The sequence below is a fragment of the Mytilus edulis genome, chromosome 2 (genome assembly GCF_963676685.1).
Source record: "Mytilus edulis chromosome 2, xbMytEdul2.2, whole genome shotgun sequence".
In the NCBI taxonomy this organism is placed as follows: domain Eukaryota; kingdom Metazoa; phylum Mollusca; class Bivalvia; order Mytilida; family Mytilidae; genus Mytilus; species Mytilus edulis.
The window spans coordinates 35,913,904-35,940,161 of NC_092345.1; the positions used below are offsets into that span (position 1 = coordinate 35,913,904).

Below are 26,258 nucleotides of genomic sequence, written 5' to 3' on the forward strand. Positions count from 1 at the left end.
ATTGAGACAAAGTGTCCATATCACCTTCTAGTTTAGACCATAGTCTGGCATAGTTATCAAGGTAGTCCATAATTATTTTGAAATTATAGTTTCAATTGGTGTGTTGGGGTTCTCTGAACTTAGGATCATGAGATATCCCCTTTCGAAGATGTTCATGTTAAATTATGTTTAGAAAGATAGAAAAAAAAAACATAACATTTAGTTGCTAGAATCAATCTTAAAATTTGTTTGGTGGCAATAATTTCATCCGATTGTTACAAAATCAAAATCAAAATCATTTAATAAAATTTCAAACACAATTCATGTCCGGTAGTATTAAAATTGGCAAACATGTGCCTAGTAGAATAACAGATGAACTTGTTATCCATCAATCCTCTGAATATATAAGCATTTTGTCGTAAAGTGTTAATGAAAAGATTCAACTTTTAAGTTGTACAAAGACTCATTATAGACCTAGGAAAAACGTTACTTTTCCAGGAATAAGACTATCGCATGGAAACAAACATGTCGTTTTATATCATCCAATCCTAACCAAAGTGGAGAAATAACGGCAAACCTTCGATTCCATGCGCAATTCTTGCAAACTTTGGTTAATTAGAATAAAATTTTCAAAAAAAGAAGAATTTGATATCGTTTCACGCTTATTTGTTTTCTAGACACCCCCATCATTCTATAGTAACCGTTACTTAACTTACATAACTTTTGAGTGTAAGTTTGAATAGTTAAATATAGTTTGCTGTGGCACATCAAACGAGAAAGTTATTCAACTTGGGTTGAATAAACAAAATAAATTGAAAACAACACGTTTAATAATTTTATGCATCCGAAGCGCTTTTCTGGATCTACCTTCATCAAGAACGCTCAAAGCCAAACATTTGAAATCAAAGGGATGTATAAGTATCGAAACAGTTGAAGAGCTATATGACAAAAATACCTAAAACAAATAGCAAAATTCATCTAAGGTCAACTTTGTCTGAGGGAGTTGAAACCTTAGTTTCTATATAATTTCAAAATTTATTAACGGACAATCTTTTTGTTATAAATCATGTCAGTAACGAAGTACGTAAAGTGTTTTTTTTAGAATACAACTAACAAAACATAAAGTATGTTTGATAGGGGGATTCACCCTTTCGATAGAACACCTATATGCACTCACCCTTGAAAGAACTGTTACAAAAGGTTGCGACTCTCAGTCAGTTCATCCTATTTAACGAAAATGTCAAAGGAGAAAAAGAAAATCATCCTTTTGGAATTAGATTTTCAAATTTTAGACACATGATATCGTCTCGTGGATCGAATTACTATAGTGTGGTTCTGGCTAAAAAAATATTTGCATTGCGTCATTCTGTCATCGCGTTCGCAACAGTACTGTGTAATCTGTCTGTTTAAACATTTGACCGACAGCGTGTCGGTCTATATAAAAAAAGGAGGTATTTTAGCTCGAGATTTACCAGACGTCTGATCTTGAACAAGATATCTTCATGTCTTTTTCATGTGATAACGTATTGTCTGGAATCCAAGGTTTTTAAATAATTGCTGCTTAAACCACATTTGAACAATCTCATAGTTCTTCTATAGTATGCAAAAACGTTATGAATGCAATAATTGTCTAAATTCAGATCTATCCTAACATTGACCTGTAGTTATTTGCGAATTTGAAGAGAAAATTTACAAATATATTCATTTAATTTTAAAGAAAAAACATGAAAACAAATTTACCGTATACGTTGCGTATTTTGCAGAACAATGTGTGAAACTTTTATTTTAACGCGCTATTTCGTGGCGGTAAGTTTTTATTGATAGAGGAAGCAGGAAGAACCACCGACCTTAGGTTTGAAATCTGCCTATACTAGTTAATTACAATGAAAGCCGAGTGCCCCTGCCCCGTACCTCAGTCTTTATAAGCTGGTGAAATAGAAGCTCTACTACTTGGATCACTCGGCCTAAAACAAGACGAAACAGATCATTTAAAGATTGTTCTAGCCATTGAAGTAATACGAAACAGTTTTTAAATGGTAATTCAATAGGAAATACATTAATTATTACTCTGACTTTGCATGCATTAGTATCAGTTTTTCCACTTTCTTCAAGTTTGGAGCATAGTTTGTTTTGTAAAAGAAACTTTTATTTTCCTTCTGAAAACTCAATACCCTTTTAATTTTGTTAAAATACTAGTATTTTATTACCTTTGTTGCAATGAAATACAATTATTTCACAGAGAAATATCGTTGACGAGTATTAACTGATGGAAATCATGAAAAACCTTCTAATATATTGATAAAACTTGCAAGATGATAGTCTTTTCAACCTTCAAAAGATAGAAAGATAAAAATAAATTCTTTTGTTACAGCCGATAAGGAATGCTTTAAAATACTACTAGTTCCAATTTATTTTTCAATCATTGCTTTTGAAACACTGAAAAGTATATAAAAACCATAAATTCTTTTTTTAGTGGGATTCGGTAAGTTTTTATTGATGGATGAATCCGGAAGAACGACCTATCTTAGGTTTGAAAACTGCCAAAGCTAGAGAAATTACAATTAAAGTCAGGAACCCTCGCTTCGCGCCTCAATCTTGATTGGCTAGTTATATAGTAGCTCGACTACGGGGATCACTCGTCCCAAAACAAGACGGAACAGATCATTTAAAGTAGGTACTAGCCTTCGAAGTAATTCGAAGAAGTTTTAAAATGGCAATTCAATGGAAAATCATTAATTATAACTCTGATTTTGCATGCATTTGTTTCAGTTTTCCTCCTTTCTTCAGTTTTGGACCGGATTTATTTTGTAAAAGAAACTTTTATTTTCCTTCTGAAAACTAAATACCCTTTTAATTTTGTTAAAATACTAGTATTTTATTACATTGTTTGCAATGCAATACAATTATTTCACGGAAAATAAAAACCGATAATTTTTTAAAACATGTGAAATGAATCCTATAGTTTCACTCCTCTAACAGTATGTAAAAATAGGCATTTTCAAGAGCAGGATTTGTTTCCAGCGAACCGACGATAACCCCGGGTTTATTTTTGTGGGATTCGTGTTGCTCATTCTTCAGTTTATGTGTACTGTTGTTTGTCTTTTCGTCTGTTTTGTTTTTATTTGGCATGGCATTGTCAATTTCTTTTTAACTCATGAGTTTTAATATCCTTTAGGTATTTTTCTCCGCTCTCATCTACTCCTTATATGCTGCTACTGGTGCTGCTAGTCTCAAAGTTCATATATTTTATCATTGACAAATATCGTTGACGATTATTAACTCATGGAAATCATGAAAAACTTTCTATTATATTGATAAAACTTACAAGATGATAGACTGTTCAACTTTTTTGGAATTTTGGATTCTCAATGCTCTTCAGCTTTGTTCTTGTTTGGCTTTATAAATATTTCGATTTGAGCCTCACTGATGAGTCTTGTGTAGACGAAACGCGCGTCTGGCGTACTAAAGTATAATCCTGGTACTACTTCAAAAAGAAAGAAAGATAAAAATAAAAGCTTTGTTACAGTCGTTAAGGAATGTTTGAAAAATATTGCTAGTTCAAATTTATTTTTAATCTAAGTACAAACACTTAACAGATTTTATATTATCAAGAATATAATACCAAATTTAAAAAAAATTATATATTATTTTGCATTAATAGAAACCAAAGCAACTAAGGCAAAATACGTTTTGATCATAGACAGGGTATCACTTATTTGTTATTCAAAACTTATACTTTAATAACATGTCATATTTGAAATCATTGCTAATTTTCAGAAAGAAATATATATTATTAATGCTTTTTAGCATATTTTAATTGTCATTGATTTTTTTCACCATATACTATTACTGTAATCCTGGAACTGGTATTCAGTATAAGCCCTACTGTATGATGCTTATCAATAAAGTCTAAAAAGAAACAAATAAAAATACAAGGACATAATATAAATACAATGTATAAAACAATGTAAAAAAGGCAGCTTGATCTGAGACTTAGTTACTTAACTCATATTGTATAGTATATAGTGTATTTTATAGTATTTGTCTTAATAAATCGGCATTTCACAATTTGTATTTTTTTTAATTTTTATTTTGCAATTTGATAAGGGACTTTCTGTTCATTGAGTTCGTTTTTATATTCTACTTTTTACAATACTCGAGCTAGTCAACAAACATGAGTTTGTGATATTGATTCATTTTAAGTTGTTGTGTTTAATTTATTAAGTGAAATAAAGAAACCGTACATATGATCTAAGTTTTCATATGGTCCGGAACATAAACACTACACCTTGATAAATAATTTATGAAAGAAGCATTTATAATCATTAAGTAATATTATAACTCTAGCATCTGCATATTACAGAAAAACTTTGTATTGCATTTACTATACCTGTTTCTGTTTTCACACAATATTAACTTCTCTTGTATATAGACCATTTCATAATTGAATAAATAAAGGTTGTAATTTACATTTTATTATCATTGCTGCTATCATAATTTCTTATATTGGGATCCTTATATTTGTAAATGATTTTGAAAAATCAAGATAAAACGTTTATGTGTAAACCAATGGAACCATATTACTGATATTACATTAAAAAAATAGTTGACATTAGACGGTTCCATTTAGGAACCTTCAGGCTCTTTTTTCAACTGTCAAAAAAAATTTCATAAATGTTTTAATATGAGTGTATCCAATAAGGATTATTCTAATAAAACATAACACGGCAGTATTCACCTTAATCAGAGTTATAGGTTTCTTTCTTTCTGTTTTTTTTCTCAAGCTACCAAATGTTTGTGTATAGATACTGTCTTTTAGTTATGATATACCCGATTTAAGAAACACTTCTTTTTTCTCGTGGGAAATCAAGAAACGTAATCATGAAATCGTTTGCAAACGTTTACAAATACATATCTGAATATTTCAACGACTGTTGTTAAAAAAAAAAATTGCTCGCTTTCAGTTATTGTATATAGCTGCAATAGCCTATTAACACTGATATTCAAAAACTTTATTGTTAAATTCATGATAAAACACTTGACTTAAATCTTTTTGAGTTTGCTTAATTTACTTATTCGAAGTATTTTTTTTATAAAATTTGTAATATTATAATCTTCTTAGCTCCGCTCAATCATAGTTGAAAATTTCTGATAAATTAAAATATACGTATGAGTGTAGTTTCCAGCTGTAATTATGCACTACTACATGAATACATATGATATTGGTGTATCAGTTCTGAAAACATAGGAGTATTTTATTTTTGTTGTATTCAATAATTAATGGCAATGCGAGTTGTTTAAATTAAGGACTGATATGATTGAAAAGAATAGAAACATGTTATTTTTACAATTTATACTTGGATATATAGCTTTGTACAGATAAGATAGAACATTTAAAATGAAGATTGAAACGGATACTGTGTGTCTATATTTTATCTAATGGTGTTTGTCAGATGTATAACAAGTGCGGATACGGTTCTATCAAATAAACTGTGAATCAGGTAAAATCCTTTCTGTTTTATCTCAGAACGAAAATGGGTATTTTGTTTATTTAAAATTATCATTTTTTTTCTGTTTTACCAAAAACAATCAATACGCCAAAGACATTTAAACATTATTAACATTTAATATATGCTATGGTTTAAGAACTAAAAAAATTACTAGATTTTGAGTAATTTATTTGAAAATACATGCTGGAACTTTTCCTCGCATTCTATGAAATGTTTTTGTAAAATTGCCAGTGAGAAAAAAATATTCACCGAAAACAAAGGATAATAATGTAAACAATAAACAAAAGTGATACTGTATAAGAAGTTAAAATGCGTAGAATATACACTGTGTTGTTGACAGTTATCAAAGAATTCATCTACTCTGCAAAACCAAATAAGATAAAAAGTAAAACATATATAATTCTGTTACATGCATCATAACTGATATATCCTGGACTAAAAGTTGCTTTTACTTAAAATTTGTTAATATCACGAATTTTATATTTTGTTCTCTAGCTAATTGTTAGTACCGAAGTTTATCAATTAGTACAAGTAACAAGTACCTAAGTATGATATACAATAGGGTTATTGCACTAATATTAAGAAAATATTCAGCGAGGAACAACATTCCTTAATATGTGTTATACCCCTTTTGAATGCTGTATCAAATCTTTATGTAATTTCTATATGACCATTACCACAACTCTTTGCCATCAGTAAGGATGCTTTTAACTATTTACGTAACCCAAATAATTTAACTATAAAATTTAAATATATTTAACTGCTTTATGGTTGCAATGTAAGTGAAAAGAAGAGATCGATTGGGAAGAGGACATACACTAATAATTACTGTTTGCTTGCAAAAGGTGTACGACTGGCAACCTCTGAATTCAGTGTCAAATGGTCAAATTTGCTTCATAATTCCCTACTGTTAATAAAAGTATGTTTAGAAAAAATGACTATCAAATATATCGGCAAATATTGCATTTTTATTGACAAAGAAATCTACATTATATATTTGATACTTGAAGATAAATTAAGAATGGATGATTGAAAAACAAATCGGTGTATACTACTCTTATTTATGATTTTTTTGTCAGATATTCAGAATCACAGAGTTTTGCCAATAAAACCAGTGCTTTGTTATCCGAATTTCTTTTGATCATAATTTTATTACAAATACTTTTTTTTTTTTTTAAATATTATAAATCCTTGATATTTATTCATAGTTCTTAAAGAACAATAATGTGCAAATGTTAAATGTACAAAATATCTGAAGAGAATCATTTCCCGCTAAATTTAAAATTGAATATATGTCATAAACAAATACATAGACCTGTATTTTTTTCTACTTCTGAGTTCCTTAATTTATATACTATCACTTTATTACAATCTTTAAAAAAAAATTGAGCAGATTAATGTATCGTTTGCCGAACTTTTTTTTACATCATCCCGGTCGGATTTTTGTTTCAGAACTAAGCTATTGAATTGAATGTGAATTTGTTCTGGTGTTTACCTATTCTGTTTTCCGTTTTGGGCATCTACAGCACTCTCGGTATCTTCTTAAGGATGATTTATACATAAAGAGTTGTATCACAAAAAGGGACTTAAAAGAATAGCCATTGTCCAGTTTATATTTCCTTCATTAATTTTTCATACACGCACTTGACAAATAAAAAAACATAGGACCAATACTTTTATTGCAAAATTTGATCAGATACTTTGGTCCGTACCTAAATGACAAAAGAAATGTTTTTTTCGTATGTTTTGCGAACTGGGAATGACATATGAAATAGATATATAGATTCTACCACTGCATCGAGTGTAATACGATATTTATCCACTCGAGACAGATAAATTTTCAAATTTAAAACGCGAGGCTTGCCCGAGCGTTTTAAATATTTAAAATTTAACTGTCGAGAGTGGATAAATGTCGTATTACACGAGATTTGGTGGTGGAATCTGTTTCTCTTATGATTTTCTAACATTATGCAGGCAAACTTTTTCCTTCTTTTCGAATGATCTGTCAAAAGATGTGTTCTTTCTATGTGACGTCATCAGGCATGGTCGCATTGTTTTCATGCCATCACGAAAGGAATTTCAGAGGAAAGCAAGAAAATTCGACGTCAGAATCGGATTTTAACCAATGAAGTACACTGAGATCAAACGAACCACACGTTGATTAATTTTTTTTATACAATGGGTGCAGAAAGGGATAAATTGACGAAGAATTAGAGAAATATATATATATTATATTTTACATTTTTCTATTGGATCTTTATAATTTTAATTGGTTTATTTTTTTCAGAGTAAATCGTAGGCAATCATGCATATCTCGTGTGTTGTTTTGGTCATATATATGGTACTGATATGTTTCTACAGATGTAGTGATAGATACAGTGAGTATTTGCTGTTTAGAAGTTTAGTGCTTCCCTTAAACTTTATACCATAAAAAGGTAATTTGGAGCAGACGTTAAAAAAAAGACCTCCTTAAACATCAAAATAACACAAGCTTTAAACAAACTTAGTGTTTCTATTCTTTTCTCGATCTTGATATCTATATCACTAATGGAAAGCTGAATACTAAAATTTATGATAAAAGGGATGATTTTTCATTTCCTATCGTGAATTATCCGTTTTTAGATGGTGACGTTCCCTTGTCACCATCTTACAGTGTTTATATATCTCAACTTGCACGATTCGCTCGTGTATGTAACAATGTTTTAGATTTTAACGAGAGAAATTTATGTATTACTGAAAAATTATTACACCAGGGTTTTCGTTATTACAAACTAGTCAAAACATTTACTAAATTTTATCATCGGTATAAAGACATCATTCGTAAATATAGCTCAACATGCAGACTTCTAATACGTTCAGGTATTTCACATCCAATTTTTTATGGAAATATTCTTTATAAAGCACAAAAGTGTCAGTATTCACCTCAGAAACTTACAAAACCTTTGAATAGACTTATTAAGAAGGGATATAATTACGATACTGTTGTCAAGTCATTAAAGATTGCATATTTTGGCGTTAATATTGAGTCACTGATAAGGTCTTTGCATAGGAACTAACCACATTTATTCTAAAAACAGTTGTTGGCATGACACGGGTTATGTACTTCTCATATAAGTTATGATGGTATGATACTAAACCCCTAACGGGAAGGATTGTGCCTGATGTTCATATGATGAAATCATAATCTTTCAGTCAGTTTAATTGAAGTCTGGAGCTGGCATGTCAGTTAACTGCTAGTAGTCTGTTGTTATTTATGTATTCTTGTCATTTTGTTTATTTTCTTTGGTTACATCTTCTGACATCAGACTCGGACTTCTCTTGAACTGAATTTTAATGTGCGTATTGTTATGCGTTTACTTTTCTACATTGGTTAGAGGTATAGGGGGAGGGTTGAGATCTCACAAACATGTTTAACCCCGCCGCATTTTTGCGCCTGTCCCAAGTCAGGAGCCTCTGGCCTTTGTTAGTCTTGTATTATTTTAATTTTAGTTTCTTGTGTACAATTTGGAAATTAGTATGGCGTTCATTATCACTGGACTAGTATATATTTGTTGAGGGGCCAGCTGAAGGACGCCTCCGGGTGCGAGAATTTTTCGCTACATTGAAGACCTGTTGGTGACCCTCTGCTGTTGTTTTTTATTTGGTCGGGTTGTTGTCTCTTTGACACATTCCCCATTTCCATTCTCAATTTTATTAGTGTATATCTCTATATGATTCTCAACAGCATAGGAAAATTGTTAAACATTAAACAGACTACTAGAACACACCTGCGAAATGCGGGCATTTAGAGCTTGGTTGAAAGTATGTAAACTGTTGTAGGGAGAATTTCTGTAAAAGATTTTATGTCTGGAGAAGTTCACAAAAGGTATCATCATTCATAAATACTTGGAGACAGGATAATTTTTTTAACCCTCTCCCTTTTTCCAATTTCTGTTAAATTCCATTATTTTCGCGTTTCTGTATATTATGAACATACGTATACTATAAATAAAGTGTATTTTCTATCAACTATCAATTTCAAGTTTCCTCTCCACGGCAATCACTGCTATATTATATAGAGAGTCTATATCAACGCGAAAATTATTGTCCTGTCCCCGAGTACTCTTATGGAAATTATGTGGAAGTCTTTATGACACAAAAAGTTGGTCTGATAACGAAAATAATATCCGGACGCCTTTATTTTCGTTTTTCTCCCAAAACAGTCATAGGAATAGATCACAAATGCGACTATGCATGGTACCTACAGAACACAGAGGCATGATGATTTATTTATTGTGGAAGGAAGAGAAGTGACACACAAAATGAGGTCTTCTCGTTTAATAGTATAGATAATGGATCTGCCATCGAAGCAAACGTACACGACTGACATAATCTTCAAGATATAACAACAGTCAATATTTCAGGTTTCTGCAATGGTATATAGAGGAAGGACTCCATATTTCAATGCGACTATCCAATGTCAGAAGAAACCGCTTCCCTGTTCTCATTGTTATTATTTAAATATATTTATATTCTGTTCAAATCAAGCTTTAGAAATGTATCCAATTCCTTTTTCTCATAATTTTTCATAAGTTTTATTGTTTCTAGTGTTGTTGGATTGCCATGCTTTTATCTACCAAACATGTATTTTATTAGTCGTATTAATCAATAAGTGAAACATGTATTGTTTTTTATGAAATCTTCAAATGCAGCAAAATTTAACAAAAGATGAAAGCATTTCTAGAATTTTCATTGAAAAAGGTGCACAATTTTACATGCATATATTGATAACTCCTCAAAACAAGTTAAAATTTCTTATGGTAAATTATGGCAACGGTAGTATACCACTGTTCGTAATTCATACATCGATTGAGAAAAACAAATCCGGGTTATTAACTAAAACTGAGGGAAACATATCAAATATAAGAGGACAAAGCCACAACAGAAACACTAAAATACAAAACACAAAAACAAACTATAATATAACAATGGCCATTTTCCTGACATGGTACAAGTAAAGTTCGTTTTATGATTCAATGGTTAATGATAATAATGAATTACTTCACTTTGTAGGTTCCTGTATTGACGTATACTTATTCAATAGAACTTCTAGTGGATACTATACACTTAATCATAACGGTAATCCTATAGAAGTATATTGTTCGTTTGAAGGTGTTAGCGGTTATACGTATATATCAAAGTCATCACTCGAATCATCATTCGATTTATCAAAGTTATTCACGACAAAAAATGTTGCAAAAATTCGTACCCTATTAAATAATGGTACACAGAAAGAAGTTAACGTAGAAAATATCAAAAGAGATGCTCTGCACTTTGGATATATCAAGGACAACGTGTCACCATATCTTTATATTTCCTTTCCAAAGAGTTTGGGGGAAAATAATAAAACTATACAGGGATATCGTGCTGCGGATAAGACTTTTAACTGCACAGTCGTTTCTTACGGTTTAGCATTGATGTTTAAATTCTACTATAATCTAACAAGCAGCTACGTACAAGCAGATGGTGACCTAAACAATTTCATGACAGGTTGGATGAATCAATCATTGGCTGTAAATGAAAGTAAATACATGGATAAGGCATTCTACTTTCCATTTAAGATGAGCATGCCAGACTGCTATGGTAATTCGATGACCTCGAATCAAGTGTCAAATACGAAAGCCGCTCTAGGATTACCTTTTGGTATGTATTTACTTAAGTAGTGACCTGGCATTTTTTTCTTCTTCGACATGATTGTATTGTACTCTGGTAATCCTCGCAGTATTTTCTTTTTGTACACAATTCTAAAATCGAAAATAAGCATTTTAAACTAATGACCGTTGTTGCTGACTAAACACAAAAAGGATAACAGGTATAGCAGGTATAACAGACATTAACAAAGTTATTGTACAACTAAACACACTAACCATCAACAACCAATTCGTCTGAGAATAGACGGAAAAAAAATTACAACCAACGCATTGTCTATTCAGCCTTATTTGGTACATGGACGTAGTATGCTGTGGTAAAACATGTAAAAAAAATGCAAAAAAAACCCCTCCCCTTTACATTTCTAGACCATTCGCTGGTAAAGTAAAACTGAAAAGTCTAGCTACCAACAAGAAGATCCCTCGTCTTAAAAATAAAATAAAATAAGGCGCATGATTTGTACAGCAGACTAAAAACGAGCGTTATAATACGTTAGTTGAAATAGCCCTAGTTGATATTTGAAACCCGCCAATCAAGAAAAAAGCCAGTACGAATCCCAAACTGCTTAATTGTCAAAGGTGTGAAGGTATTTAAAATCGTCAGACCATCAACGGTACGAACATCTTTATTTGCATTATTTGTATATCACATCGTCTCAAGCCATTGTTGATGAAGGATTAACATGTTTAACGAACTCTACCGAGTTTAAATGTAATTTCAAAATGTCTTAGTGCAGTTTGATATGACTAAAGACGATATATTTCACTCACTTTTCTCTTATTCACTTGATTTTTCAACACTTTAATTAAGGACTATTTCGAGCACGTGCAAAATTAGTCCAGAATTAATAAGAATGAACTTTAATACCTACACGGTCGTCACAAAGAGACAGTTATAAGGTATTTCGCTTTTAATTATTATTCCAAAACATTTAGATTTAGTTTAAAAGATAAAAAAAAGAAAAAATCAAGATAGTAAGAAAACCATGATTCAATAAAGAAATAATTGAGAAGAATGATCATTACGAACATACGTATTAAACAAAGCAGCAATTTAAATTGTTTTCTATTCTATATGGGTATTTCCAACCTCCTTAAATCTTAGGCAAGATGTCTGGTTATTACCAGACCGATTCTCCGATTGCGCATTATCCACATAACCCTACTCGTTTCGGTTGTCGGTGTGTGTATGGCTTATGTATATATGTTACAGACACTTTCTAAATTTAGGCATTTTGTAAAATGTCTGCAAGATTCAGTCATTTTACATAATGCCTAATTTTTTTAGGCATCTTACAAAATGCCTGGAAAAACTGAAAGGCATTTTACAAAATGCATGAAATTGTTTTATTAAATGAAATGCTAATAAACGATTCAAAAATTTGGACAACATAGCAGTTTTATGGTTGATGATTACTGACTGTTAAGAGTTTGAGTACACATTTTTTAATGAATTATTCCAAATCCACACAAGCAAAGAGCTCGACAATGTTTTGTTATTTTAAAAAATATTTGGATGACAGCACTGAACTGTTACACAATATTTGACCTGTGATTTTTTGCAAATACATTTTTGGCGTAAAATCTGGTTTTAGCACTTCGATCACATTTAGAGAAACCTGGATAATAACACATTTAGCTATTTCAGTACCTTTTATGATAAAACACTAAATATTCGACAGCATTGTGATTCGCAATAAGCACACACGTCACGCATGAATATCTTTCATTTTTATATGTTCTAAAAAAAATGGTTCAAAGTACATTACAATGGTTAGTTTGATTTGTATCTTTTGGCTTATGGATTTAAACAGAATGAGGCAGACCTGCATATGATGGGTGAAGCATCTATAGCATGAGAAGCTTACCATGCCAATGCATCTTTTTTTGTCTCTTCTTCGAGATTTTAACAGCAGTCAACTACCTTTTTAATAAATGTATCAGATTGCAAAGACCCAGGAATTTCCTTGTCAAATGATATGTTCTTTTTAGTGAAACGCATGAGTATATCAATAGCCCAGTAGTCAGCACTTCTGTGCTGACATGAGTTATCATTGATGTGGTCATATTTATGAATAAACTGTTTACGAAACTTTTCAATTTTGGAAATACTTAGGCTTTTCTACCTCAGGAATTGATTACCTTAGCTGTATTTTGCAAAACATTTAGAAATTTAGGTCCTCAAGTGTATCTTCAACTTCGTACTTTATTTTGCCTTTTTAACTTTTTTTGGATTCGAGCGTCACTGATGAGTCTTTTGTAGACGAAACGCCCGTCTGGCGTAAATACAAATTTTAATCCTGGTACCTATTTTGAGTATATTTTCAGTACGTTACTTATATTTGCATCAAAACAATGGCGAAACCCATGCTATAGAGGGGGATTATGTTTGGATGTGGATGTATAAATTCTCATTCTTTCTGAATGTGGAAATTGATTATATTGCCACATGTAAAAAACTGCAACACGCTCTGAACATAGAGAATCCTATGACCGTTCTTTTTGTCTCTATCCAAAATACCTTCATTTCAAATGAAGGCGGCTGTTGGATTTCCTGTGTTTTACCCGGGCCAATCCCCTGCAGAAATAACCAAGATGAATATAACCAAATTATTTTCGTCTTAAAAATGTATGAAATATTTGCCACTGAAAGCAAGCAAACAACAATCAGTCGATTAAAAACAAACTTTTCTATGCTTCATGTGTTTAACTTCACTGTTTTAAATCTAGATTCTCTAAAATTCCATCGTAAATTTTATTCTATTGAAATAACAATTTGTCCTTAGGTCGTTTTGACAGCATAATAATATTTTTACTACTGGTAACTTAATACAGAGCAAGTACATATTTAACTTAGTTTCACTAAAGGGTCATATCATATGAGATATAAACTTTCCCATCTGGTTATTGCAGAATAAATTAATTCTCGAAAAATTAGTTATCATGGTTATTTTATTTCCAAGATGTTGTGTTTTTGTCATTTTTGTGTTGCATCTCAATGATATCCTTTTTCTACAAATTGTCTGAAACTGCACAGGCAATTTGTTGAATTTTGTTTAAAAATTTCAGTCATTTAAGAGAATGACTATGTATTATTAGTCATTTTGTATAATGCCTGTCAAGTTAATGCATTTTGTTAACTGCCTGAAAATTCAGCCATTTAACAAAATGCCTAAATTTAGAAAATGCCAGTAACATATATATATGTGTTTGAATTAATTATCATTAGTCTATCATTTTTATTGAATATTCCGGTCCTTTCTTTTAATTGATGTCTTAATTATTTGAGCTGATTCCCTTGTGTTTCCATAACTTTAGTTCTTTTGTATATATAAGTTCGCTACTCAGTTTCAAAATAACAAGCTTTTCATAACACTAGTATATATTGATAGAGGACTAATAAGGGAACCAAAAACAACAAAAATGAAATATAGGTCAATGTACTTGTTTTCGAGATATAAGCCATTGAAATTTTGGCTGGAAAATGTTCTGTCTCGACTTTTCATAGCTTTATTATTGACAAGTTTAAGTTCTCGAAAAACTATAAAAAAAAATAACAATTATTTTATAAGACTTTTACAGATTGCTTGTAATTAAACATGTAAAATATTCATAAAAAGAAAAATGGGGGTTAATGGGCAAATATTTCAAGGCATACTGATGGATGAAACCAGAGGATTCCGAAAATCCGACAAAAATATCAAAGCAAGGCAAGCTTTAATCTGAATTTTCTAGATAATTCCTTGATTCTTTTCCATATGATAACCTACAATATACAGCAGACCAAACTTTAGTTTGATCTTAGATTAGACCTTTAACGTATTTCCTTCCTTCAATTTATGTTGCCTAGTGTATTTTTGCTGTAGGTGTGATAAATAATGCATGAAAACAATAGACATATATAATCTTCATTAATATTTTCAAAAGCAAATGTATGAAAATATAATATTACTTAGTGAAAATGTATGACATAAGAACCTGAAAGGAACAGTGTTCGACAAATGGATATGGAACACATCAAAGAGATATATTAAACCCCTTCAGTCGAATCCAAACTGATAACACCGTAATAGAAACGGAAAACGACCAAAGGACAAACAAATTAAAGTCAAACAAACACAAAAAAAGAAAAAGAAAACAATAACTGGGCAACAAGAACAAAATATCGAACACATATCTTTATTCCGAGGTAGAATAGATATGTTTTACACGGTACAACTCTAAAGTAAATGTATATATGTCATTGAGATTACAGACGGATGAACTACACGCTTTTACAGTATATATCCTATTCCATGAGTGAGGACGTTAACATTTATTTATAAATTCAACCAATAGCCGTACAATGTTCCATAACATTTCTGATACTTAACCATTTAAGTGCTTTAACGAGGATTTTATGTCGAAGAAACAGGCGTATCAAATTAAAAGCCTAGTCTGTTAATGTGTTTTACGGTGTAAGCTTTACAAGTATAGAGGATGACGAAAACGTTTATTTTCTTGTATTATGTGATTTTTTTGTTTTGAAACATGTGAATGACTTGATATTATAAGACTTAACACATTTTTGTTATTGGTAATAATATTGCAGACATAGTATGTGAGCGACTTGAGTGTTGTCATGAAGATGATACAGGTTGTTGTACGTCTGATGATAGCAACTGTACATCCGAATCAGTATACATTTGCCAAAATATTAACGGAAGTTATGAAAAGATGTCGAAACCATGTAACATTGACAATCGCTCATGTCCAGGTTAGTCCTTTTATTATGTGGTATTTAATGAAGAATTCAAAAAGAATGGGGTATACGTAAATGAAATAGCAATCCAATGGCATATAAAATTTGGAGACACATAGGGTAAACATAGTCTCAAATAATGGACGGTTGCCTAAACATTTATTCTATCTTTTCTTCAGTCCCAAGTATGAAAGCCTGAATAAATCAAACAAACAAATTATTTACAAACCATATTATATTACCACCATCAATGCCTTATATACCTACACAAAGGTTTTAATTTCTTTCCTTATTCACACATGTCATATTCATATTAATAGCTGTTATTGAGCTTTTGACATTTGTAAGTATATACATATTTTTAGAAAATCAAACAAAAGTGCAGTAGATTTGTTTGTGTTCAGTATATCTGATTCTTTACGTCCTCCTAAATCGGGGTCCGAACCCAGCTATGCTTTCTACATCTTACATCTTACATCTACGCCTAACAATGCGCAGACGCCGTATACCTTCGTCTATTTATAACTGTTAAAAATCAGCGTTTGATTCGGGAGATGTTGCAGAAGTATTAAACTTTTATGCACAATAAGTGTTTTCAAGCCCCAGGAATTACCGTCTACTTATCTCTTTAATTTAATTGCAGGGTGCTATTATATTTTTGAAAGCACACAATCCCTATCATTTAAGATGTCTGCCTATGTGTAGTTACAATCGCAAATTATACCTTGTCCATCGGATTTCTTATGATTCAGAAATACCAGGCTTTAGAAAAACAATAAAGTGCCTAGATAATCAAATTCATAATGCTAAAGTAGATCTGATGCTTTACGTTCTCCGAAACTGGGAGTGGGACATGTTTTGTGTATAAACATACACCACAGACATAATTGATTACAAAAATTAAACAAACATATACAAATGAATTTACCAAAGACACCAACAATAAAGGTGTAATAGATAATACTTGTCTCAAGTCACAAGTAACGAACTTCTGGGTTATGTTAGACTGGTATACTTTGTTAACTTGGGGTCATTTATATGTTAGGAGTTTATTGTGACGTACCATATCATAATGAATCATAATTATCGATGAGAGTATACATGAAAATAAGGGGAATGAATATAATGCAAAAACTTAATCAAGTAATTATTAAGTGAGTAAGCCTTAGTAAATATTTCCCCTTTATATAATACCATTGAAAGGGTAAGGGTACATAATTCATCTGACAAAGTCTTTTTGAAAACCACCATTGTATTTTGATTTTACCATGACCACGGTCGAAAACACTAGTAGGTATATGTCATTGTATTTTTTTCCACATGTTCACACTCAGAATATCAAAGACTGCTAGAATCTGTAGTAGAAACCTAAAATATTATGGTCAATTTGTAGCCTAAATATAAAAATACACGATTTAAAAGTATTGAACAGGTATCACATTATGTTTTTAAAAATAAAATAAAATATTCATTGAAATTGATCATTTGAAATACAGTATCTTCAAATAATTTAGCTTTCAGACATATGCAAACAATATTTATGAACAAACTAATTGTTTGTGCCAAAATAAACCTTATAAGATACTATTTGCATTGTTTTGTATGTGCTTAAGTGTAGTTTTCTGTATAGGATAATCACCTTTAACCTTCATCATTATAATGCATAACGTTGGTTTCCTTCCCAAAGACAACAAAATCCCCCTATCAATAAGTCAACGCACACTAATTTCAATGATTTAACATTTCGTTATCTAAGTACTATCTCTGTGGTAGTGTAGGTTATCTCTTACCACCAACTTGGGCCAAGACGGTTTTTCAGATCATACTATCTAGAATATCGTCATTTGTATTTGAAACCAAAACTATACAGATAAGTGCAACCTACAGCTTAGTTTACAAAAAAATATTCAATCCATTTTTTTTCAATTGAATTTTCTCCAACCATCTCTGATTTAAAAAAAAAAAAGGCAGTACCTACGTTTAATGCTTTGTTAAGCTTATGTTCTTACATAATGTGTTATCGATGCAAACAACATAGATTATTAATCACTGGTTAAATAACTGCAAGGCTAAAACGCACAAGTGAAATCCAATACCATTGTAAAAGTTGACTCCCCTACCAAATGTCTATCTACCTCCTATATATCATTTTAATTCTTTCATTTATGGATGAAGATTTCCTGTATCTTCTATTTCAATATGTTATAAGTTATGTTTTGAACAAAAGGACTTCAAAGTCAGTGGAAGGTCTTCATCAGTGAGCGTTTGAACTTATGCTCTTGACATCATATGGGGTGAAATTCTTCGATATTTTTGTATTATCACTAATTGTGATTTTCAGATCGACATATGGTCAAGAAAGGAATACTATCAAAATATTTTTACGGATTTTCTGTTGTAGAATGCAAATATCAAATATTCATTGAATGAAAAAAAATATCAAATAAAAATTACCATTCAAGTTGTTAAAACATCTCACTAAATTAATTGTGTTTGACGCAATGCTATTTCTAATACCATCACAGAAGAGAAGCAAACAAACGGGTGATTATTCATTTTCAAAAAAATGATAAGTAAAAGAGGAACTGGCAACATTACTGAATAATAACCGATGATAAGGCGCCACCCAACTGCGGATTGACAGATGGGGCAATATGCGCAATTGTTTCTCCATAGGCCGTAATGGTAACGTTTTCTTCTGTTGCTCAGCCCATATCGTAAACTTGTATATGAATGATGGCTTGTTTCGAAGCTGAGACATTTTTACATATGTGGTTAAATTTTCGGGGTACGAAGTGTGATTCATTTTTCCGTAATTTAGCAAACCCCGAGTATCCTTTTGCGATGTCGCTCCTCATGGTAAAAAATCCCAATTTTAACACAATAAGTTCTTTGAAATTTTAATACTTTGAACACATTTCATAGCTCCATGGTTTTTACACATTTATTCTGTGTTCCCTTATTTTCTAAATTAACACTAATGGTTCAGCTCAGTCATTTGTTTATCATAGAAATGTGTCAAATATCACTACACAGAGATTTTTTGTTTACACGTGACTTTTGTGTTCCTCATTTCAAGGCGCATTAAGGGTATTGTCCCAGATGCTCAACCAAAGACAATCTTCCATGCTTATTACAAAATATGGTCTTTACTGTGTATGTATTACTGCTTTACATTCAAGATCAATGGAGTACTTGGGAAGATTTTGGAGAATGTTCAGTTACTTGTGGAGAAGGAAAGAAGTCGCAGACCAGAAAGCGTTTCTTACCTTGCGCTAAAATAGATGAAACCGTCATCCAAAACAATGTCTGTAAAAAAACAAATGTCCAGGTATTTTAAAATTTATAATAAGTATCGAGAAAACTCTTGCATATAAAGCACAAATGTTTGATCACAACATATCAGATACGCAATAAGCTACTCCACAAAATATAATTCGATAGGAACTAAAATTCGGTAACTGGATAAAGACACTGTAACAGATATGACACGGAAGGATATATTAAGCCTGCATTCAAAGAAAACTATGCAAATAAGATATATTGCCGGCAGCGCGGCGGAAAAGACAGTAAGAAACGCATGGAAACATTCGAAACTAAATTTCAGTCATACGTAATACGGGTTCCTATTGAAACCAAAAGTGAAGTAAGGCCGCCTTTCCCACGCTACTGTTACCTTGAGGGCAATAACGTTCAAAATCCAGCTAAATGTATCTTCTTGATACAAAGTCGGATTCAGGATCATATGACAAATATGCATTTTTGTCTATTGGATGTTAAGTTTCCAAATAACCCTTTGCAACCGTTTGTAAATATTTGACAATGCAATATTCCAATATTTGTCATCTTGTCATGCTGGGTCTTTTTAAACTTATTATACGGTTTAGGTTATGATTATGATTGAATGATATGTCGTATGTCCCTTTTATTTAAACTTATTTGGATAATTGTTAAAACTGGTTATCATATTACAAATCCTTATATGCATGTAGTTTGGGTGATTATTCTCTGGTGATCATTTCACTTCTCATTTCTATATTATTAAATCTCTTAGCATTAGTATAACATGTATCCTCAATTATAATTTTATATTTCTCTGCTCATAAAGTTTACAAATGGGATTACCTTAACTCGATGAGCCTCACAATAGAGGAAAAGAAAGAAATGATGAAAGATGAACTGGTTGAACTCAAGGCTAACCTGACCGTCGACAAAAAGAATACATCATCTGCAATAAGACGTAGAACATCAGCACCTGACGACAGGCCGTCTGCTTCTTCAGTTGGTTATTTCGCAATATTACTTCTAGTAATACCGTTGGTTCTCATAGTTTGTGTGGATTCCATCAGATTCTTTCAGTCAAAAAAGAAATATAGGAAGAAACGAATTTGCCCAAGTCAAAGAGAAACGGGTGAAGAACAGACAGTTACGGAACTTAAAACAGAATGAAATAAAAATTGACCAAACACGCAGTAGGACTAACTAAGTGTGGAAGACTGAAAAGACACATACAAACATACTTTTATGTATCAATGTGTGAAAGTTGTTTTATTTTTATATTATTAATGATTCAATATTTTTTTTTTGCATTCAATTCCATTAGTAGATGCTGCCTGGTCTACACCATCTATATTATCGAAACAAGACTAACAAACTCTATCAACTACACGCTAATAGAGTGCTAGATAATCTTCTACTAAAGCAGTAGAGTTTGATCTATGTTATAACTTTTTTTCACAACGTTTAGTTACATTCGAAAACCATTAAATAACAAGGATGTGTGCATAGTACATGGATGCCCGAACTATTATTTTCTATGTTCAGTGGACCGTGAAATTGGGGTCAATACTCTAATTTGGCATTGAAATTAGAAAGATCATATCATAGGGAACATGTGTTATAAGTTTCAAGTTGATTGGACTTCAACTTCATCATAAACTACCTTGTTTTTAAGAATGAAATTTTAAATTCATCTACATTCAAGTCCATCCGCTCCACAGACAGTCATATAGTTAACAAACATATCACAACTTCTTCTGAACATTTTTTAGGTCCCTACTATGTATTGGCTACCTAAACTACACAAAAAAACCATTTAAATATCGTTTCATGTCGGCCTCTAGTAAGTGTTCTACACCTAATCTTTCGGTGCTCTTAACTACTTCATTAACTACTATTATAGAGCTTTTAATAAACTATTGTAATAAAATATATGAACATAGTGGTATAAACCATTTTTGGAGTGTAAAATATTCCTTGGATGTTTTAGATAAATTACGTGCTTTTGATGGTCCTTTTGATTCTGTTGACAGTTTTGATTTTTCTACTCTTTACACTACACTTCCACACTATCTTATCAAACAAAAGTTTTCCTATTTAATTAAATGGTCGTTTGGTAAAGCTGAATGCAAATATATTTGCTGCAACTTATTTAAAGCCTTCTTCTCTAATGAGAAAGGTAAATATGCTAGATATACTTACTGGAGGTGTGATGAGATGATTGAAGCTGTTAATTTTCTCCTTGATAATATTTATGTACGTTTTGGCAACAAAGTTTATCGACAGGTTGTAGGTATCCCCATGGGCACTAAGTGTGCCCCTTTAATAGCAGACTTGTTTTTGTACTGTAACGAATCACAGTTTATGACTAAACTCAGTAAAGACCAGTCGAAATTGCATTTAATTGATAACACTTAACGTTAGGTTGATGACATTTTTCGTTAAATAATCAAGAATTCTCTCAATATACTGCTGAAATTTACCCCAAGGAACTTACTTTAAATAAATCAAATTTATTCGGTAATAACGGTCCTATCCTGGATTTAGATATTTCGGTTTTAAACGGGAAACTCCAAACTAAAATTTACGACAAAAAAGACGATTTTTCGTTCCCCATTGTTAATTTTCCATTTTTAGCTCACCTGGCCCAAAGGGCCAAGTGAGCTTTTCTCATCACTTGGTGTCCGTCGTCCGTCGTCCGTCGTCCGTCGTCGTTAACTTTTACAAAAATCTTCTCCTCTGAAACTACTAGGCCAAATTAAACTAAACTTGGCCACAATCATCCTTTGGGTATCTAGTTTAAAAATGTGTGGCGTGACCCGGCCAACCAACCAAGATGACCGCCATGGCTAAAAATAGAACATAGGGGTAAAATTCAGTTTTTGGCTTAAAACTCAAAAATCAAAGCATTTAGAGCAAATCTGACAAAGTAAAATTGTTTATCAGGTCAAGAAATTTCCAGATGAATCAGACAACCCGTTGTTGGGTTGCTGCCCCTAAATTGGTAATTTTAAGAAAAATTTACTGTTTTTGGTTATTATCTTGAATATTATTATACAAAGAGATAAACCGTAAACAGCAATAATGTTCAGCAAAGTAAGATTTACAAATAAGTCAACATTACCGAAATTGTCAGTTGACCCCTTTAGGAGTTATTGCCCTTTATAGTCAATTTTTAACCATTTTTCGTAAATCTTAGAAATCTTTTACAAAAATCTTCTCCTCTGAAACTACTGGGCCAAATTAATCCAAACTAGGCCACAATCATCTTTGGGGTATCTATTTATAAAAATGTGTCCGGTGACCCGGCCATCCAACCAAAATGGCCGCTACGGCTAAAAATAGAACATAGGGGTAAAATGCAGTTTTTGGCTTATAACTCAAAAACCAAAGCATTTAGAGCAATCTGACATGGGGTAAATTTGTTCATCAGGTTAAGATTTATCTGCCCTAAAATTTTCAGATGAATCGACAACCTGTTGTTGGGTTGCTGCCCCTGAATTAGTAATGTTAAGGAAATTTTGCTGTTTTTGGTTATTTTCTTGAACATTATTATAGATAGAGATAAACTGTAAACAGCAATAATGTTCAGCAAAGTACGATTTACAAATAAGTCAACATGACCGAAATGGTCAGTTGACCCCTTTAGGAGTTATTGCCCGTTATAGTCAATTTTTAACCATTTTTCGTAAATCTTAGTAATCTTTTACAAAAATCTTCTTCTCTGAAACTACTGGGCCAAATTAATCCAAACTTGGCCACAATCATCTTTGGGTTATCTAGTTTAAAAATGTGTCCGGTGACCCGGCCATCAAATCAAGATGGCCGTGCCACGTCTAAAAATAGAACATAGGGGTAAAATGCAGTTTTTGGCTTATAACTCAAAAACATCTGACATGAGGTAAAATTGTTCATCAGGTCAAGATTTATCTGCCCTAAAATTTTCAGATGAATCGAGAACCTGTTGTTGGGTTGCTGCGACTGAATTGGTAATTTTAAGGAAATTTTGCTGTTTTTGGTTATCATCTTGAATATTATTATAGATAGAGATAAACTGTAAACAGCAATAATGTTCAGCAAAGTAAGATTTACAAATAAGTAAATATGATCAAAATGGTCAATTGACCCCCTAAGGAATTATTGTCCTTTATAGTCAATTTTTAACAATTTTCATAAATCAGCTTGAAAAAGATATAAATAATATATGTCCAGAATACTTTAAATTGTCTGAAACAGATAGATTACAATTAATTCTATCTTCATTTGATATTATGCAGCTTACTGTTCCGTTCATTAAAAGTCATTTGCACTGAGGGGAGTGGACACAACGCCTGCATAAATATTACTGTTTTACCACTTTATATATGATGTTTAATATGTTCATTTTTCCATTGTGTATATTGTATTGTATTGTTTGTATATGCCTTCAACCCTCAGGGGTATAAATGTGCATTTCATGAATAAACATAAAATTTGTAAATTTTTACTTACATGTTCCACTGAAACTACTGGGCCAAATTCATTATAGATAGAGATAATTGTAAGCAGCAAGAATGTTTAGTTAAGTAAGATGTACACACACATCACCATCACCAAAACACAAGTTTGTCATGAATCCATCTGTTTCCTTTGTTTAATATTCACATAGACCAAGGTGAGCGACACAGGCTCTTTAGAGCCTTTAGTTAGATGGTGATGTTCCTTTGGCACCATCTTACGGTGTTTATATTTCACAGCTCGTTCTATATGCCCGTGTCTGTTGTGACGTTTTTGATTTTAACGAACGCAATCTATGTATTACTGGTAAATTATTAAACCAGGGATATCGTTACCATAAATCACTTAAAACCTTTACTAAATTTTTCCATAGATATAAAGATTTGGTTTTGAAGTTTGGTTGTACCTGTAGAAAACTTATTTCAAACGGGATAGCACATCCTCATTTTTACGGAAATGTTGTTAACCGTGCCCGGAAATTTAGAAATGATCCATGTAAACTTGTCGCTTCTTTAAATACACTTATTCTAAAAGGTTACCTATTCAACACTGTAATAAGATCATTGAATATTATTTTTATTGGTATAAATATTTGATTTTGTTATCAGTAAATTAAAAGCTAACTAAATATTACTAGTATGTTATATACATATACATATTCATTGATCTACAATCTGTCGATACCTGTAACTTGGCATTGCACAAGGTCATGTTTTTCTCTGGCTGTTTATGACGTCTTAACACTAAATCCATTGGATGTGTACGGATTGATTGTTTAGTCTTAGATGCATGAGTTTTTTGTTAGTTGTTAGTGGCTTTGAACTAGCTGTAAGATAACTGCGAGTACTCTCAGATCTGTTTATTGTGTCTTTTTGTGTCGGGATGTATAAGTACCCGGCCACGTCCACTTGTATTTTTTTCCATCTGATGAGTTAAGCCTTTTTCAACTGATTTTTATAGTTCGTTCTTATGTTGTACTGTTATACAACTGTCCCAGGTTAGGGGAGGGTTGGGATCCCGCGAGCATGTTTACCCCCACCACATTATTTATGTATGTGCCTGTCCCAAGTCAAGAGCCTGTAATACAGTGGTTGTCGTTTGACGAACGGACGAACAGACGGTACGACGGACAGACGGACGGAAGAACGGACGTACAGACCGACGGAAGAACGGACGTACAGACCAGAAAACATAACGCCCCTCTACTATCGTAGGTGCGGCATAAATATATATATATTCAACCACATGAATCTGACTTAAAATCGGGAAAGGAATTAATTTCAGGTTATCTTCACGGATCTAAGATACCAGATAGACATTCGAATTCATAGATCGAACATAAACTGACAACACCGTGGATAAAATAGAAAAAGACAAACAGACAATTAATAGTGCACATGATACAACATAAAAAGACTACGCAACACGACCCCCCCCCAAAAAAAAAAAACAACTGGGGGTGATCTCAGGTGCTCCGGAAGGATAAGAATTTCTAGTTTCACTAATGCAGATGAATTGTCAACAATATAAGGGTTTTTTGTAGAATAATTGTAAATCTAAGATCATCAGATAATATATAAATACTTATAAAGCTCTATATAATGTTCTTATTATTATTTTGATAGTTTTCCATAATAAAATAGAGACGAAAGATGCCTAATGGACGTCCAATATCATGAGTTGAAATTAAACTGACCTCGTCATGTAAATAAAGGTAAACAACAGTATGGTAATCACAACATAGAGAATTAAAGACTTGGCAACAAAACATGGGGGTAATCTCTTGTTTACTGGACGGGTCAACAGATCCTGTTCCACCCATTTTGAATGATGAACATATCATTACACCTTCTATACACAATTTATTCGTAACTAGTGTTAAAAGTTTATATGACAATAAATATTAAGATCTAAATTTGTTAAAATTGCCACGAATTTGCAGATTATAAGAAAAGACGAACATGTAATTTTCCGAAGAGTTTCAAAAGAAGGTATGAGGCACACGTGCCACCATGTAAAATATCATACCGACATTTGATGGAATCATTTGTGGAAGGTCTTCTAATCACCAATCCTCGACACTTCTAACATTTTAATCTTAAAGTTCAATTGAAAATATTTTAAAACTACACAGTCTTGCTGTCCTTTTGTTTCATTCAATCAAACTCAAGTGATGAAAATTTGTGGCGCAGCTTCTATACAAAATTCCTTCAAACTTTGGTTTGAATAGAATTAGAAATTTGATACAGAAAATGAAATTAATGAATTTTCTTTCATATATTTGTGAAAACCTTCCTGACAGTTTCTTGGTGACAATGAATTGAATGCCATTTGCAAAGAATATTTCAAATAGATTCTTACGAAACATTTCTCCTGAGATTTTTAGGACAAAGAGTTTATTAATAAATGGCCATAAAAATCAGTTTTGGTGGCAATGATTTCTTACCTATTGTTATCAAATCAGAGGTGACAGAAAAAAGGAACATTCACACTCAAAGTCGAAAATAAACGAACAACACAGTGACTTGCCTTAAAAAGAAAAAGATAAACAGACAAACAACAGTA

At 31.9% G+C, this 26,258-nt stretch overlaps 1 protein-coding gene across 1 annotated transcript; it reads left to right on the forward strand.

The window, feature by feature from the left end:
• Positions 1–5,285: 5,285 nt before the first annotated feature.
• On the forward strand, positions 5,286–19,771 carry LOC139512071 (uncharacterized). Its single transcript, XM_071299391.1, has 5 exons — positions 5,286–5,480; positions 7,777–7,867; positions 10,542–11,171; positions 15,768–15,932; positions 19,100–19,771. The coding sequence occupies exons 2-5, from the start codon at positions 7,795–7,797 to the stop codon at positions 19,255–19,257; spliced, it is 1,026 nt and encodes a 341-aa protein (XP_071155492.1). The 5' UTR covers positions 5,286–5,480; positions 7,777–7,794; the 3' UTR covers positions 19,258–19,771.
• The last annotated feature ends 6,487 nt before the right edge of the window (positions 19,772–26,258 follow it).